Source organism: Rhinatrema bivittatum, chromosome 1 (assembly GCF_901001135.1).
Source record: "Rhinatrema bivittatum chromosome 1, aRhiBiv1.1, whole genome shotgun sequence".
Classification (NCBI taxonomy): domain Eukaryota; kingdom Metazoa; phylum Chordata; class Amphibia; order Gymnophiona; family Rhinatrematidae; genus Rhinatrema; species Rhinatrema bivittatum.
This window is the reverse complement of record NC_042615.1, coordinates 579,690,274-579,709,548: the sequence shown is the minus strand read 5'-3', so window position 1 is coordinate 579,709,548 and position 19,275 is coordinate 579,690,274. Positions and strand designations below refer to the sequence as shown.

Here is a 19,275-nt window from a genome sequence, read left to right as displayed (position 1 = left end):
CCATCACTAGTAAGCTGACCCAACAGCATGTATATTTTTAAAAGTAAAGATGATAGAATAGATCGTCCTGATATGCCATATTAAGTGGCTATGGAGAGGATAAAATATCTCTAAGAAAAACTGTGTGTCATCTGTCTTTGGCTTTCCCCTCACTTATTCATAGCCAAGAATCCTTTCTGTTATATGCATGATTGTTCACTGTGATGGGGTCTCCACTATAATTGTGTTATCTCAGTTGAAATATACTAGAAGGAAAGGAACATTAAGAAAAAGTCTAATATATCAGGAAATTCACCATATTGTATTCAGCTTCATAACTCCTGCTTTATGAGGAGACACTAGAACTAGAGGTTACAGCATCCAAGGTGGGATAGACTCAGGGGTACTATCAGAAAATGTTTCTTCATAGAAAGGATAGTGGATACATGGAACAACCTTCCAGGGGAGAGGTGCTGGGTGCAAAAACTAATAATTCCAGAAAGCATAGTTTAACCACAGAGGATCTGTTATTACATAGAAGTGACAGTAAAGATCAGCAGTAAAGATGTGGTATTTAAAGCACTTTCCCAGGGAAAAAAGTGGGTGGACTAGATGGACCTCATGCAATGGCTCTCAAGACAAAAGTAATGAGGAAGGTAAGGCAAAGGAACATTTATGGAGGGGAGCAAGTCAGTGACAAATCCACTTGTTGCATCCATCCCAATGGCATGGTCTTCTGCCTTTAAATTGGCTATAAAAGAAATTACAAGAAAACATCCCAATAGCCTTTTATGTAATAAAGAAACTCCTAGCCAGTTTCAACTAACCAGTAAAACTGCCATTAAAATTATTAGCATCATTCAACTTATTCTATATAGAAGTGGAGTTTGTTCAGGATGGGACAGAACCTCGATATAAACCCTGCCTTTCCAGTTCTGAAACATACTCTGATGTCCACAGAAATCCCCCAAAAGAGCTGACACATTCCCTCTTAAAAAATAAATATTTTTAAGTAACAAAATCACAAACCTTCTTCACTGCTAGACACATTGAAGTATCTCAAAACCTTGCAAAATAGACACTCTGGGCCTGTCTAGCAAACCTGCCATACTGTAACTCCCCAGTTTCAAACAGCAAAATCCTTACCTATAAAAATCTAGTACCATCTGATTAATTGGAGTCAAGCATACACAAGGTGCCACCATTCTCATCGTGGTGTAGCAATTTGAGGTGGAAATGCACAAGTTTCATCTCCAAGATGGCGTGGAAGAAGGATCCACCAGCACAGCCTAAGGAACATGATGCAGTTCAGCCAGTATGGACAGCTGTAACACAGACTTCCATGTTGGCCTTTCCAGTGCCCCTTAATGAAGATGAACCCATTTAGGTCTCAGAAGAGTATGTCTCTCCAGTACAGAGTATTGTTCAGCCAGTGGAAATTTCCACATAGTGGGGATACTCTCAATCTCCTGAAGGAGGATGTGTCCCCTTAAGGGCTTTGGACGTTGGCAAAGAGCTCTCACCACTAAGTAGTGGTGTTTATGAATGAATTGTAGGGTGAAGAAGGGGGTGTGGCTCACCTGGAGGTTTTTACCAGATTTTTCTCCTCAGAACAGTGGAGGTCTCCTCGTTAGAGTCTTGGCTCAGCATCCCCCCATGATCAGGGGAATAGGATGACAACTCTATGGGAATTCTTTCAGATTCCTTTCTGCAATTGTCGGCATATGTCTCTGCAGGAACTATGCTATTCATGATTTCTGAGTAAGCCAACAAAGATGCTATCAACATCACAAAGGAAAAAGACCTGAAAATGGATGTCTGTGCTCCTTAAGTTTCTACAGCCTCCTGCTGACTGTTGATTATTCACTGTGGGTTCACTCTGGGTTTTAAAACTCTTCCAAGACCTGCACATGAAAATGTGACAAACACCTATTTCACCTACAAGTTAGATATGAAATACATGGTCTTAGCCTCCCCAGAATATGGACTAGTCCAGTAGCCACATCACTCTGTTGGTGTTTGAAACAGACTAAGCAAACTCCTGTTTGCCTCCTGGATAAGATACAAAGGCTTTGGACTCTTTGGCAAGAGAGGTTTTTCCGGGGAACTGTGAGTGCCCAGATCACAAATAACCAACTGTATGTTAGTATATTTGTACAATTGCGTACAGACGTTGAAACCTTTGCTGGATTTGTACAACCAGATACAAGCTGGCTTCCATAGTGCAGTGGAGGATGAGGAGAAATGTGAAAATTTATGAAGCTTGCACAGTGGATTCAGTACTTCCAAATACATATGCAAGTTAATATAAAATTTAACCCAATGGCTAGCAACTATAATAAATACCATGCTAACCCAAGGCACTTTTTCCCCTCTCCTATTATGAAAAGTCATAATCACTTATCCTGAAGAAACTAGGCTCAAATACAAAAATACTCTTTCCCCGATGCTCTTTAGAATATACATTTGTCTAGTCTGTGAGCTCATCTAGTCCTTCAATATTGAATACCTCCTTTTTGCAGATAACATCCAATTCTGCATGAAAATAGGTTCAAACCAAACTTCTTCCCTTGCAAATCTTAACAAATGTCTAACAGCAGTAGCACAATGGCTCAACAACCACAAACTAAATGCTACCAAATCCAAACTCTTTTGGCTAAGTCAACAAAGCTAGCCTTTATTATCCCTACCCTCTCTCTCAGGAGACCTTCTACTCAGTATGAAATCTAGCAGTTCAACTAGGCCCACAGCTTTATAATGAAGGCCCAGATTTGTCATTTGCACAACTACTTCGATAAACACGGCCTCTTTATCATTATACATGGACTACTGCAATTCTCCGTTTGCCACTGTGTCGCAACACAATCTCAAACATCTCTAAATATTGTAGAGCACAGCTGCCAGAATCTTGCACAGGGCCAAAGCAACAGATTACATAAAGCCAATCTTAAATAAGTCATACTGGTTTCTGGTCAAATACAGAATACAATTCAAAACTCTCTGCCTAGCCTTCAAATATGTGAACAAACTGACCTCCTGAGTATCTCTCTCCAAACATTTATTCCTCTGCACTCCCACAAGAGATCTTTGATTATCTCAGGTGGCCCTCATATCTTCCTCTCCTTTTGTCAACTGTTAAACTCACTTCTACAAGACTGTAGTCATTCAATTGTCATGTCTCAAAACCTTGGAACAACTTACCTTTATCCTTTTGCCTCGAATCAAGCTACCTTATTTTCAGAAAGCAAGAAGTGTAGCTATCCAACCAGATGTTCTCATTGTCCCTTTGAGAGAAATGTTCCTCCTTATAAAGACTTCAGAACACTTATAAGACCATCTCATCAAACCCTAAAGGCTTCTTATTTTATCATCTTTAGCATCTCTTCTTCTATAGTGGGGCATGCATTATGCCCTGTCTATGCCCTGTCCCTTGTTTAACCTTAATCTTTAGCAATCCTAGAAGATAAAATCCTAGGATAGGCTCTGTTACATTCCAAACAACCATGATTATCTACCTCATATCATCTCGCCTCTTTCTGATTACACCCCCTTGTGATTATTATTCCTGTGATGGTTGTATACTGTGATTCAACTGCAATTGTAATTAACCTTGATTGTAATCCGCTTTGTGATTACATTTTAATAAAAGGTGGAATAGCAAATTTCTAGAAATAAAATAAATAAGCCTTTGATACTTCATCCAGAGCCTTGGCCACAGCCATTGGAACTTGAAAGCTTGCATAGTTGAGAGCAAGAGGCCTTTGGGAGGATGTGCATGACCACCTTATGGATGTACCCTATACAAGGGGCAACTTGTTTGATGGCAAGGTAAAGGAGTATGGCTCTGATCAAGGAGCATCAGTCCACCCTGCAGTCATTGGGTTCTTCTCTTACAAACATCTATTTTTCCAAAGACTACCCAATCTTTTCAGTGTCATCTGTGCCCACCTTTCAACATCAGCACCAGCCTGGTAGGGGATGGCAGAGAGAGGCATCACCTGAAGGCCCAGCAGCAGTTGCAGCCTAAGCCTGAGGCCAGTTTTTGACATTCTTTTGCCCTGTCTCTCCATCTCTGGTGGTGGGAAGTGTCAGTCCTTTTTCAGGAATGGTGTAGGATCACCAGGGACTGGTGGATCCTAAAAATTGTGGAGCATGGCTACTGCTTAACTCTTCTCTCATCCTTTGACACAACAGACTGCAATCTTCAGCTCTGATCATGCTCAGTATGCCCAGTTACAACTGGTAGTGGAGTCTGTCTCCAACAGTGGGTGATCAAGTCTGTCCTTCCTCAGGATTGTTGCCAAAGTTTTTAGTTTAGTTTATTTGATTTATCACACTATTTATAATCACAATTCATGGTAATTTACAAAATACATAAAATAATTTTCATAACTCCAATATTAGATTAAAAATATATAACTACATTAAAAAAATCTATAAAATATCACATGAACTATTGATCATTTACAAAAGGAAGCAAGGATCAGAGCATAATAAGAGTAATTCAGCAGCCCATCAAGAAGTCGTCAGAGGGACTGAGGCTTATCCTGAAATGCAAAGACTGAACAAATTGTTGGTTCAGGAGAGATTCAGACAATTCTCCCTTTCACTCAACCAAGGGATTGGATGTAATAGCTGGATCTGAAGGATGTGTATGTACACACCTCCATCCACCTTGCCAATCGTAAGTCCTCCAGTTAGTGGTGAAGAACATATATTGCCAGTCGAAAGTGCTCCATTTTGGCATCTCAGCAGCCCAGAGAGGGTTCACAAAATTCCTTGTTGGTTGATGATGGGTCTCTGTTTGATAGTTCTTGAGTTCCTCTAGCAGACTGTTTGGCTCTTCCAATCCTTAGATTTCCTGGTCAGCTTTGTCAAATCAAAGCTGGTTCCATTTCGGAGGATTCAGTTCATAGGATCCTAGATTGCTTGTCTCAGGAGAAGATGTTTCTCCCTGTTGAGAGGGCCACATTGCCCATGGGCTTGATATAATCACTCCTTCAACAGTATCAAGTGCCAGCAAGGCCAACCCTGGTCATTCTCATCCACATGGTGGCTGGAGTGCATGTGGTTCCTTGACTAGTATACACATGCAAGCCCCTCAGTGGGACTTCTGAAGGTAGTGCGATTGGCATTGCCAGCTGCTAGCCCACTAGATCTGTGACCCCTGGGGTGAGAGCATTTCTTCAGTGGTGGATAAATCTGAAAGTGCTAGAGGTGGCTCTCTTCACATTCCACCATCTCAATTGACTGTTGACATTTCCACTCAGGGATAGGGGCTCACACCAGTGCGGTGTGGACCCAAGGTTTGTGAACCCTGGGGGTGAGTCATCTGTAGATCATCCTAAAACTGCAAGCTATCAACTATGCTTTCTCTCACAGTCTGTTGGTAAAGAGAGTTTTGATCCAGACAGACAGCCAAGTGCCCTTGTTCTACATAAACAAGAAGGATGGTAGGAGATTGTATTCCCTCTGTCAGGAGGCTCTCGCAATCTGATTGTGGGCAGGCAGCACAAGGCCCATCTGCTGATGACGTACATTATGAGAATCCACAATATCTTGGCTGACCATCTCAGTAAAATATTATGTTTGCTTGAATGATTCTTGATTTAGAGGACTGCAAATTAATTGTTCAGTCATTGGTGGAGGGGATCAACTTATTCACCTCAGAAGGCAACAGAAAGGTTGAGAAGTTAGCTCTGTGCATCTGAACAAGTACAAATCAGTTTCTGATATTTTTGTGCTAGAATGGAGCATTAGTCTACTCTGCATACATTCTGTTTCTTCTCATAGTACTGGCCATGACAAGTGTAGTTATCTGTATTTTATCCACCTGTCAATTCAGACTCTGATTCAATTAGGATCCTTTTCAGCTCTCATCACATGGGAAGCTGGCAAGATATGTCATCTGAACCTACCATTGTTGGCCCTCAGAATGGATATTTAATGCACAGTAGTTTTCTCTTTACTCCTTCCCAAGGAAGCGGAGGATATGCTGATTTCCACCAGAAAGCTTTTGACTAGAAAATCATAGTTTCAAATGGAAGAGGTTCTCGACTTGGTGTAGGACTTGGTGTAGGCCACAGGAAATCCTTTTCCTGTGGCCCAGGAATCTTGCTTCAGTATTTTCCCTTCCTTTCATCCTCAGGCCTTAGCATCTCTTCACTCAAAGTTCATCTCATTGCTATTGCTGCATATTTCCAGCAGGTTGAAGAAGCTCTTATCTTTTTCCACCTTGGAAAGTGGTATTTTTCATGGCCATCACGTTGACAGAGCAAGTGGGCTACAGGCTCTGTTTTCATATTTACCATACCTCTAGTTTTATCATAATAGTGGTTCTGTGAACATGCCCCAAATTAATCGAGCTATAGTGCTACCAACATATTATCAAAGACCGCATGCACACAAATGAGAATGGGATTGACATTCCCTGGGCTCTGAGTGCTCTGGTCTATCTAAAGAGGACTCATCCTCGCTGACTCAACTTTTCATGTCCTTCAATCCCAATAGATTGGGATAGACAGTTGCCAATCTCACACACTAATGCGCTGGCTGGTTTATAGATTACAGATTGTCAAGGCTCATCAAGTGAACTTTCTATGGCTCATTACTTGTATCGAGAATGTTTGCTTTCTGTGGCTCATTACTTGTATTGAGAATGTTTGCAAAGCTGCTACATCATTTTCTGTTCACACTTTTTCATGTCCCACTACTGTCTGGACAGCATATCCTGAAGCGACAGTAACTTTGGACAAGCAGTTCTGCATAGTCCACTCTCCATGGGTGTGACTGGGTTGCTTTTCAGTATCGCTCCACTGCAACCCTCAGCTATGGTCTCCCCATGTTATAGCTAATTTGTGCTTGTTTTGTTGAGACTGTAAGCAGGGTTTTCCATAGTCATCAAGATGAATTAGCCATACTTAATTCCTGCCTGCCTCTGTGGAGAGTCAGCTATCTTGCTGAAGGTTAAGCTCCTGTAAGACCGAGAGGCTCACAAGGCAGCCTATATGTGGGAATTCCTTTGCATGCTCAGTAAAGTCTATACTGAGAGCTGGGTCATGTCAGTGCCTTTGGATGATGTCACTCACATGTTATGACTTATACATCCTGATGTCTGTGGAGAATCCTGTTTTACAACTAAGAAAACTTGCTTTCTTTTTTCTCTATTGCCTTCATTTCACCTATTCCTCTCTCTGACATTGATCTTTTCTGTTCAAACTTTTTTCTCTCTTCTGTCCACTCATAGCTAGATTTCACCCCTTCTCCCTTTCACCCTTCAGTTCTCAATATCCCTCTCTTCCCACTCACCCTCCCCAGTCCTGATCTACTTTCTTCTGTTTCATTAACCCCAACCCTTTTCCTGTCATCATTCCCTCCCTCCCTCCCTTCCCCCAGCCCCTTTGTTGTGTACCCAATCTATTAGCATCTTCTCACTCCTTTCACAGACCTGTCCCTTTCCTCTGTCTCTTTACAGTCCATCTTTTTCCACTGCCTCTTGTATCCCATCTCACCCCAAGCCCCTACTCTTCAGAATCTCCACTCAGCCACACAATCACTGTCCAGAATCCTGACACAATCCCTAAGTTCCTGCGTTTCCATCCAGCCCCTGAGTCTCCACTTCCTGCCTCCCCATGTTGCTACCTGTGTCCCTGTTCTCCCTGCATCAAAATCGAATCCTCAGACTCCTTTCTCCTCATACCTGACCAGTACTTCAAATCTTTTTTGTTTCTGCCTGCTGGGATTTATGGAGGACCACATGGATCAAACAAGAGAGAGAGAGAGGTGCTGGCAGCAAGAGTGGGTTAGAAGCCCTGGGCCACTGGTCTTGCTCTTTTACTTGGCCACCCAGTGCTGGAACATGAAGGGAACTTTGAGGGAGTTAGGGCAGGGCCAGCACAGCAGCCATGCTCTGAAATGGGGGTGGCAAATGGTAGGGGTGTGTGTGTGTGTGGCAAGGGTAGGCAGAAAAACAAGCCACTTCTTGGGTGGTAGCAATTGCCCCTTCCTTCCCTGTATAGCAACCACTGGCCTCAAGGTTATCTACCATCATATTTTTGTCCTACCACTAACACTCACTCTAAAAAAAAAAAAAAAAAAAAAAAAATGTTTGTTGCAAGTTAGCTTTAGCTAAAATGTCTATAATACAGTATACTCTGCCAACCCTTAGCAAGCTGTGAGCCCAGCTGGGTGAACCACTGCAGATGCTCAGAATTCCAAAGGAAAGTGGTTAATCTTAAATGTTTGGGAGACGAGAACATTGTTAGAGCCAAATAAAGAAAAGACAAGGAAAGAAACTGTAAAGGCAATGAGGGAAGAAAGATAAAAGTAAACCATTAATACAGGTTGAGGTAGCTATAGCATAAGGTGTCTGAAATGTTGTTCCTATTAAAATATTTGCTAAAATAGGTTTGAGAAACCCATATCCTGAACAACTGGCACTTTTGAGACTATGCTAACATGTTTTTTTTACTTGTAATCAAAGATTAAGGTGGTTGTGCCATCTAGTGGAAAGAATAAAATCAGATATAATACATAAATGTATTTCTGAAACAAAAAAAGTAGCAAACTTGCAACAAATTGTTGACAAGCTGATAAATCATGTTTTCATGAGATTTAATGACTTTTATACCTAAAAGATTTTGCCATAGAGTAATAAAAACAAATTAATGGATGCTATTGTTTGTTTGGTGTTCTGGGCAAGGTACAGTTAGTGTTTGGAGCTTAATTTTCCAGTGAATAAATATCCACCTAATTAAAACCAGTTTGCATTAATTTGTATTCTCATTTGCCATCCAAGAACCCAGATTAGACTGTCACTGATGTAATTGTGGCACAGAGGAGATAAACACAGGAAAGGGCAGAATCAGACTAGCCAATTCCAGTACTTAGTCTCCTGGGTCATTCTTGTAAAACTGAAGGGGTGCTGCCATTACGAGGCTAAGACCAGCACTCAGTTAATATTTTGTGCTCAAAATAAATGATTGTCAAAGAAAGGCAAATGATGATTCATCAGGTAAGTTTTTAATATGTCCGATTGCTTCTTATATTACAAGAAATTATACTGAGAAAAAATGGTCCATAAACAAAACTGAAAAGTTCCATCAGCCTCATTCAGTGCAAGAAGTTTCATGCTTAAGAATTACTTGAAGCTTATTCTCTTCTGTTTAAAGCACCTATTTCACAATCAGTACAAATCCTGTAATTCTTGAGTATTAATTTCAAATCAAAATAAAGTCTAAGCAATAGATATTTATGCCCTTGTTGTCATACAGGTGTTGTGCAAGGGATGATAACTGGAATTCGAGGACTGTGTAATGGTCTGGGCCCTGCTCTATATGGCTTTGTATTCTTCTTGTTTCATGTGGAGCTCAGTGGGCTGGCTCCAGCCCCAAACTCTGACAAGACCATGCAAGATCCCACTGATGCGGTAAGAGAAAGATACATTTGGGAACTTTTGGTTTCCTGTCATTAAATTTCTGTAGCAAAACTTTCTTGTTAAATAGGTCTCAGCAAGCATTCAGTCTTCAGTCCAATGTAAATCTGTTAACTGCGTGGGTGATTTTCTTATATATGTATCAAATGATATGTAAGAAAACCAAGACACAGAAAAGGAAATTAGTTTGGGTAGCTGTTTTTACTTTGTCTACAATATTTGACACTGAAATGTGTGGAAGCAGTAGCATAGCAAAGCACTTCTTCTTGCACTTTACTTATTGCCAGCTATCACTGTCTAAAAAGGAAATAATCATGCCCAGCTTATATTAATTTCTAAGGACAAAAGAGAAGAAAGAACAACAAAATATTTTACATTTTATAATTGGAATTTTTAGCCCACCTTTCCAAATCATGTTCAAGGTGGCTTACTGCATTATTAGAATTCAAGTACGATAAATCTCTGTCACAAGGAGCTTAGTCTTAAGAGGCTTGTGTGCTAACCCTTAGAATTTCCTGCAGGTTAGTGATCTGTTCACAAGAAACTTTGCTATAGTTGCAAAATGAGCTCTGTAGCAATTTTTCACGTGAAAATTTTCAGTTGAGAAGCTGGCTAAAAAGATACAGGTCATAGTTATTTCTTGTGAAAACTGGCCCACAAAGCCTTTTTGGGCTGATTTTCTATAAATTCTTAATTAATGAGCAGCTTTGCATGATCTTGTATCACAACAGCTCATTAATTATGAAATTAAATTAAATTTTGTGTGTAATGAGCCATACATGAAATTTTACTATCTGTGAGACCAAAAAATGTGAACAACATTTCACACATGGGCTTTGTGTGCAAAACTGCATGAAAACCCAGTTTGTAAAATGTTTTCAAACTTAATATATCTGTGTTCAAGTAGATACCTGAGGCAGTAGGTGATAGTGACTAGCCTAAGGTCACAAGGAGTGTGAGTAGGGGAAGTAGGATTTGAACCCTTGTTATCCTGTTGGGCTACTGCTGAATTGATTTAAAGAGTATGAGACCAGAAAGTACTATAAAATAAAACTGTTACTTTGTAGGTTGGTTTTATTTAGGAATGGGAAAGTCAGCATAAATTATCTGTCTTGCCTAAGAAGACAATTGAAAGGGGCTTGAGCAGGAGGATGGTAGTGGCTATGGCTCATGTAAACAACCTTTGACCCTGTTTGACTAAATCAAGGTGACTATATTTGTCAGTCCAAGCAGTTGTTTCCATTTTTGACTAAGCATTCTCCATTGACAAGCAAGATTAAATCAGCTATAGCAAGTGAGTGATGTCATCAAATGGCACCAACATGGACTCAGCTGTCAGAGTTCAAAAGTCTTTCTGAGCATGTGTTGGAGTTGCAGATTGCAGCAGCTGCCTAATGAGCCCCTCAGTCGTTGTCTGAGCTGCCGCATAGACAGATTCCTAGTCTCTCTCAAATATTTTTCTACGTTTCAACTTTTTCCTTGAAATTTGCAAGTTTGCAAATTCTTTTTTCACTACTGCCTCAGCAGCCTCTCAAAGTAAAACCTTGTATGTTCTACCCACAAAAAAAAGAAAAAATATAAATAAAAAGAAGAAACCTGTGATTTAGCAGGTTTAAGATTTGTGTGTTGAGAATTGGATGTCCATCATGGACACCCCCTTTACATGCTTTCACTGCCTGGGTCCAGACCACGATACCCCAAGTTGCCCTAATTGTGGCAGGATGTCTGTGGGCACTTCAGATCCATGCCTGGAAGGTGGAGGACCTGTGGCAATCTCTCTCAGGTAAGGCCTTGAAATCTTGGTAAGAGAATGGACAGTGCAGCCATTCCATCATCCCCCAAAGGGAGGATCCATTGCACTCCCAGCACCACATAAAGCAGTGGAAATCATTCTGGGAGTCTACTTCTTTTTCTTATTACAAATTGGCTGGGAAGGCTCTCCCCCTACCCCCCAATGCTGGTTTATGAACATGACATAAAAGTCTAAGGTGCCAGAAAAGGCACCAAAAAGAGTACATAAGCATTGTGAGGCATCCTCTCTAGAGCAGTTTACCTTGGCACTGAAGAGGTCAGCACCATATGTGCAGAGTCTGGGTAGACCCTGGCTCGATAAGGAGAAGAGCACCTTAGGTATCCTTAATGAGGAGCTCTCTGGCACATATGGCATTGTCTTCCATGGCACAGAAGACTTCCATGGTGTCATACAGCTTATTCCCAAGTGATTTGCCTCAGTGCTTTCAAGGGTGTTTCTTGAAGCTGTCACCTCAGCTCGAAGAGTGAGAGAATTAAAGGCGTTGCCCATCACGAACAGACCCCAAAGACTCCTCACAATACCCATCCTCCCCCACTCTCACATCTCTACCCTTACAATCCTATCGCTTATCCTAGTCAATGCTCAATCAATTGCCAAAAAACTACCAATCCTCCACGACATTCTCGACAACCACCCTGAAATCTGCTGCGTAACCGAATCCTGGCTGAAAGAATCCAACACAGCCCTTATAAATCAACTGCCCAAAACACTATACGAAATCTACTCATTGCCCAGAAAAAAAAAGAAAGGTGGCGGTCTCCTATTTATAGCCCCAAAAAAATACAAATTCAGACTCCATAATATTAACTTACTACCCCCCCCTCGAAATCGCTCTTTTCAAATCTAAGTACCTACAAGTTATACTGCCATACGCCCCACCCGGTCTTCTAGAAAATGACCCATCACCCCTGATTGAAGCCATAACAAATAACATTAACACGAATACACCAGCCATAATTCTAGGAGACTTCAACCTTCGCGTCGATAAAACCCCCCTCTCCACCACCTGCCGACTCCTCCTTGACACCATGACAGCAATCGGCCTCAAGCAAATAGTAGAAACCTCAACCCAAAGATCAGGCCACACTCTAGACCTCATATTCATAAACGATAAAGTTGAGCTCAAACAACTCCCCTCCATCACAGATCTCCCATGGTCGGACCACAAACTCATAGAAACCAGACTACTACTGAACCCCAAACACATCAAATTCACCATGCCTTGCTCCAGTTATGAACTAATTGAAATCCTGCCACACAACTTAAAATCCTTAGACAGAACCAGCACCAACTCTGCCATAGACTCCTGGCTCACCATCACCTCTGAAATAGCAGAAAAGAAATGCCCCATCATCAAGAAAGTAATCAAACCCGCCTAGAAGTAGAAAGCCCCATGGCACACCCAAAGCCTCCAAACATCAAAAACATCCTAAGAATGGAAGAAAAGAAATGGAGAAAGAACCCAACAAACCAACTTAGAGATAAATACAAAACCGTCCTCTACATATACAAAACTGACGTCGACAAAGCCAGAAAAGATTTCTACGCCAGAAAGATACATAACTACCAATTCAACCCCAGAGCACTTTTCCCATACATTAATGACCTCATTCTACCCGCCAAAACCCCCCCCCCCCCCCCCCCACCTCCAGACAAATGATCACCGACAAATTTGCCAACTTCTTCCAGGATAAAATCCTCAACCTTGTCACAAAAAACCCAACCACGGACGAAGAGACTGCAATCCCTTCAAGCAAACCTGACATTAGATGGTCACACTTTGAGAACATAGCCTCCACCGAGATTGAAACTATCATCCGAAAAATGAACCCTGCTTCACACCCAATAGACACCCTCCCAATAAAAACACTCAAACAAGTTTCAACATCATCGCCAGGCCCATCGCCGACATAATCAACCTCTCTAGACGAAAGCATCTTCCCAACAAACTCAATTGCACTATCATCAATCCAATACTCAAAAAACCCCACCTTGACGAATCCGATGTAGCCAACTTCAGGCCTATATCCAACCTCCCCTTCATAGCCAAAACACTAGAAAAAATCATCAATCAGCAACTCTCGGACCACCTAGAATACCACAAAATACTCTTTCCAGCATAACACTGATTCAGGAGCACCCTCAGTACAGAAACCCTACTACTATCCCTCTCAAACACAATCCTCAAAGGCCTAGACAATAGCCAAAAATACATTCTCATATTCCTCGATATATCAGCAGCCTTTGATACCATCAACCACAACATCCTCCTGAACAAACTAAAAGAAATTGGACTATGCGACATTACAATCAGCTGGTTCAAATCCTACCTCTCAAACAGATTCTACAAAGTCAGAACCAACAACACAGATTTCCCCCACGGTGTCCCTCAAGGATCCTCATTATCATCCACACTCTTCAACATCTACTTCCTACCTCTATGCAAACTCCTATCTGGACTCGGTCTAACATACTACATATACATCGACGACGTCCAAATCCTCTTCCCCATACGAGACACCATCGCAGACACCCTAAAACTCTGGGGCACCCACCTCAAAGCAATCCAACAACTACTAACACAAATGGCTCTCACCCTCAACCACAATAAAACCGAAATACTCTACATATGCAACAAAACCCCAACTATACCTGACCCCCAACTCAATACCTGCATAACAAATAAAGAAATCATCCTCACCACAAGAGATCTAGGAATCACGCTAGACAGCGAATTAAACCTCAAGAAGCACATAAATACCACAATAAGAGAAGGTTTCTACAAACTCCAAGTCCTAAAGAAAATCAAACCCTCCTACACCCCAAGACTACAGAACCGCACTTCAAGCTCTCCTGTTCTCCAAACTTGACTACTTCAACGCCATGCTCCTAGGCCTACCAGCTTCCACCCTCAAACCACTTCAACTCCTACAAAATGCCGCAGCAAGATATCTCACCAGCAGCAAAAAATCAGATCACATCACTCCAATTCTCAAAGAACTACACTGGCCTCCAATCCCTTACAGGATACAGTACAAAACCTTATCCCTCATCCACAAAGCACTATACAGCAACAAACAGAATGGATGAATGCCGCACTGAACTTCCAGACACCACAAAGAAATCTACGTTCCACAAACACTGGCCTTCTCACCATCCCCTCCCCAAAACTAGCCCACCACAGCTCAACCAGAGAATGTGCTCTCTCTGTAGCCGGACTCTCCCTATGGAACACCCTCCCCAAGGACCTAAGACTCAAACCAATAACACAAACCTTCAAAAAGAAGCTAAAAACATGGCTCTTCCAAAAAGCCTTCGCAACACACTAAGAACCGCTAACACTCATCACACTCCCCCACCCCCCTCAGACTCAAGCCACTTTTTGAAATCCAATTAACTCAGAATATTAAACTCCTGTATACCTAAACGATAAGAGATAGTTATCCTTTAATAGTTTGTTAAACTTCTCTCCCCCTGTTATGTTCTCCAAGTTCCACCCCCTGTTACAATGTAACCCACTTAAATCGTTCCATGTAAACTGATATGATAACACATGTTGAATGTCGGTATAAAAAAGCAAATAAATAAATAAATATACCTTCAGTTTTTCCATACGTTCTATGCACTCGCCCTAAATTCCCTCCAAAAGTAGTATCTGTGTTCCACATCAACTGGTCAATTGTACTCCGCTTGTTCTTTCCAAGGTCACATATATACAGAGGAGATCTGGCTCTTCCCTGTAAGACAGCCCTAGCATATTACCTCATGAGGGCTCAATGTTGCCATCACGTTTCTCAACTATACATGTCCTTTGATCACAACAGATTGGGAAGAGCAGTTGCCAAAGAACTCTCTTAAATTGGCTAGTGGTCTTTATAGTGCATCACTATTTGCCGAATGGTTTACAGGTTACAGACCATCAAGGGTCATCAGGTGCGGGCCATGGCGACATCAGTCGCCATATCCAGCATAGCTCTCTGCTTCAACGGCAGGGGAGAAGAAAAACTGATACTTCACGCATATCCAGCATAGCTCTCTGCTTCAACGGCAGGGGAGAAGAAAAAAGGATTCGCACTCACAAAGCGGGGAGTAGCTGGCTTGTTACGGCGGTTACTACCCCAAACCAAATAAGCCTGATACTTCACTTTCAATGCATTTCCAGCATAGCTCTCTGCTTTAACGGCAGGGGAGAAGAAAAACTGATACTTCACGCATATCCAGCATAGCTCTCTGCTTCAACGGCAGGGGAGAAGAAAAACTGATACCTTCACGCATATCCAGCATAGCTCTCTGCTTCAACGGCAGGGGAGAAGAAAAACTGATACTACACGCATATCCAGCATAGCTCCCTGCTTCAACGGCAGGGGAGAAGAAAAACAACCAATAAGGGCTGAATAACATAGTCTGGGTAAAACAAATAAGCATGGGTGTAGCTTGCTTATTGCGGCAGTTACTTCCCCTACTACCCCTAACTAATCAAGCTTGATATTTCACTTGGATGCAGCTCCATCACTGCTCTCTACATTAATGGTGGGGGTGGAAGGGAAATAGAACCAAAGAGCTAAGAGAAACAGATAAGTATGAGAAAAAAATGTGTGAAGCTTGCTGGGCAGACTGGATGGGCCGTTTGGTCTTCTTCTGCCGTCATTTCTGTGTTTCTAAGTGGCTCATTTTAGGGCAACTTAGATTGAAGACATGGGCAAAACTGCTACGTTTTCACATCCCACTGTTTGGAGAGCATTTCCCAAAGAGACAATAGATTAGGGCAAACAGTTTGGCGCAGCCTTTTCACACAGTAGTCTATACATCACTGGGTGGGGGTTCAGATTGCCTATTCAACAGTAGCTTCGTAAGGCAATCGTTAATTTGGGCTTCCCTACTAATGGATGATTTAATCCTACTTGTTGACAGAGAAAGCAAAGTGGTTTACCTGTAACCAGGGTCTCTGTAGACAGAATAAATCAGCCATACGGTTCTTTCTTGCCCATCTACATGTAGTGTCAACTACTTCGCTTAAGCTTAAATATCTGGAAGAAACTGAAGGGCCTATGAGGCAGTGACTATGCACGAGAGCTTTTGTGCAAGCTTTGAAAGATTTCTGAGCTTTGAGAGCAGAGACCATGTCTGTGGCATCAGATATCAACTACCGGTTATGGTTGGTTTATCTTGCTGCCTATAGAGAACTCTGGATACAGGTAAGCGACTTTGCTTTCAAGTTTAGACCAGTGAGATTTGCAAATCAAATATTCAGTGTCAGATTATGTGGACATGCTAACATAATTACAAATCCTCCTGACCAGACCTGCCAGCTGATGAACCAGGAAAATCAAAGCTAGCCCCCAAAATATTTGATGTTAACGTGAACTGAATATTACAGCTGGTAGAGGAAATGGAAGTAGTAGGTTACCAGAGAGTAGTGTGGGCAGTTCATAATGTATGGCTGCTGTCTTTTGTACTTTTTTTTTTTGCTTTTAATGATCACAAAGAGTTGAATTTATTATGCTCACGAAACTGAAGAATTTAACAACTAGAATATTTTGTTTATTTTACTAGCTTCCATTGTACTATGGGATTTTGGTGTCTAATTTAGCAAATCAAGGCTCATTAGCATGTGCCAAATGTAATATTGTGCATACTCCTTTTGCTGACCTCTTGGAGCAATAAAATATGATAATTGTTTCATAAGTTTACAAAAGTTTGTATTTTGTGTATACTTTTCTTGACTTCCAGAGAACTATTATCCCTGGCCCGCCATTCCTGTTTGGAGCATGTGCAGTTCTTCTTGCTTTTCTGGTTGCCTTATTCATCCCTGAACACAGTGGCCATTTATCAAAGAGCAGCAGTACCAGGCAGCACAACGATGTTGTCAGCAGTTCCCAGGAAAATAATCCGGATCGAGGCAATGAAGAAGACATAGAGCCACTGCTGCAGGACAGCAGCGTCTGAGGACTAGTGCTTCCAAGTGACTGTCGGCGTACTGTGCTGAGGGGATCAAGGCAGAGCAGAAAGATTGTAATAGGTTCAATGCTAGCAGACACACTCAGGCATAATTTGTAGACGTGTCTTTTTCCCTTATGTTTTTGGTACATTAGAGTTTTAAGGCTTGAGTTTATTTTTTAACTGATATGCAGTTGCAAATGCCATTTCAAGCCTTAATATTGAAGTACCAGCAGTAGAATATTCATAATATACCACTCTTGTAGTGCCCGAAGGTGAACATTTCCAAAGCATACCTTAAGCTAAGTAAGCTGATTGTTAGGTGAGCTGTTGTTCTGCCATTGGAAGTTTTAAAGATTTGGGGATTGCATATTTTTTCACTTACCATAGGTAGGATATATATTCCGCTTGTACATTTGATATTTTTGGACTGATTTACACATACTTAAAGGCAGTGAATATCTGAGTGTATAAGGGTATACATAGGATGCATGCATGGATCCAGTATTTCTGATCTGGCCCCTTAGTAACACAAAACATGGGCATTACTGTCTGTGTAGTAGCTGTATTGTCAAGTAGAATAAATATCTGGCCTGTGAATGAAGGTTATGTAAAAATAAAGTTTCTGGTCTGAAATGGTATATATTAGTAAATATACCACTGGGTATTCACCAGTTTGGATATTCTGTTGGACTAAATGGAGTTTTGTAGGTGTGTGGCCCTGCATACCTCTATAGTTATGGACATCTTTAATTGTTCAGACTAGATGATAGATTACATTCAGGTTTGCATTTTGTATTTATTATCTAGTAATTTTCCATTACTACTTAAAAATGCTGTATGGATTGAATCACCTCAGTCATTGCACTCCAGCCTTAACTCCTATTTAGAGATTTATTTACAAACAATTTAATATGCATATCAAGTGGTGTATCCCAGTGTACTGAACTTCAATTTAAAAACAATTTTGTGAGCTCATTGTCTAGATTTCTAGAAAATATTTCTAATGCAGAATTAAAAAAAAAAAAAAAATCTCTAGATTTCAGATTTGCTGCAGCATCCATGGACCATTAGAAGATATACTTCTCCAAAGGAAAACATCAGTGAGCTATGCTTCTCATGGTTTCACAGACAATAGATTTTTTTTTTATTTTTTTTTTTTATAAATGTTTGTGTGTGGCAGCTCTGAAGATATCCATGTCTATGTTGAAACCAAATTTGTTGTGGTGTTGATCAATGTTGTATGCCTAAGGACATTAGTTTTCAGTTTATTTTCCTTGGGAATTTGTGTTTCTTATAACTTAGAAAAATGGCAGAAAATCAGTGGAAAAAAAATTACTCCTTTTTTCCCACCAATTTTTGTTTGTTGTAATAAATCCCCAGGAAAATAAAATAACTGAAAACGAAGGTCCCTATGGAGGTCATAGCCCAAGCCTCCTTACCGTCTCTCTCACGTCTCCATACTGTGACTATTGAGTCCATTTGGCAGAGGCAAAGATATGGATGTTTGTGAATGGTTGCCACAATTCTATAAATTACCAGTGTATAATATAGAAGCATTGTATTGTTTTGAGCCAAGAGGGACATAGCTCATCAGTATGCTCTCCTAAGAATGTTTCAATGTTTGTATATATGTGCATGCATGTGTGGTGTGCATATAGTACTAATTTGGTACTAATATGGTAAAACTGCTTTCAACTAAATATGATGGAGATACATACATGCATCTATATATATCATATATACATCAAGGGAAAGCATGCTTACTATATATTAAGCAATAGAAAGCTGTACAAAAATTAAATCATGTTCATAAACACAAAATATATTCAAACAAAATGTTTTCAAGTTTACTTTCCTACCTAGTGAGAATATATTTCAAACCATAATGGTTTGTGTTTTGAGGGTTTTCTTTAAACAAGAATGTATTTGCAGTAACATGACATAATGGTAGAGTAGCATAGCCCCCTCTCTCCAAGAAAGATGGTGTGGCATGTTAACACATAGAACTAGCTGATTGATAATTTTCTGTTTAGCCATAGGTCTATATATATATATATATATATGTATAGCTATGGGTATAGATAGAGCTCTTTTTATTGTAAAATGTTAG

At 40.8% G+C, this 19,275-nt stretch overlaps 1 protein-coding gene across 2 annotated transcripts in view; it reads left to right on the top strand.

The window, feature by feature from the left end:
* Positions 1–18,255, top strand: part of LOC115100041 (hippocampus abundant transcript-like protein 1) — a 166,986-nt gene extending 148,731 nt beyond the window's left edge. For both annotated transcript variants that reach the window (XM_029618204.1, XM_029618213.1), the window contains exons 11-12: positions 9,252–9,406; positions 16,956–18,255. In XM_029618204.1, the coding sequence (XP_029474064.1) occupies positions 9,252–9,406; positions 16,956–17,171 (371 nt within the window). In that variant the 3' untranslated portion in view covers positions 17,172–18,255. The remainder of the gene's footprint in view (positions 1–9,251; positions 9,407–16,955) is intronic.
* The last annotated feature ends 1,020 nt before the right edge of the window (positions 18,256–19,275 follow it).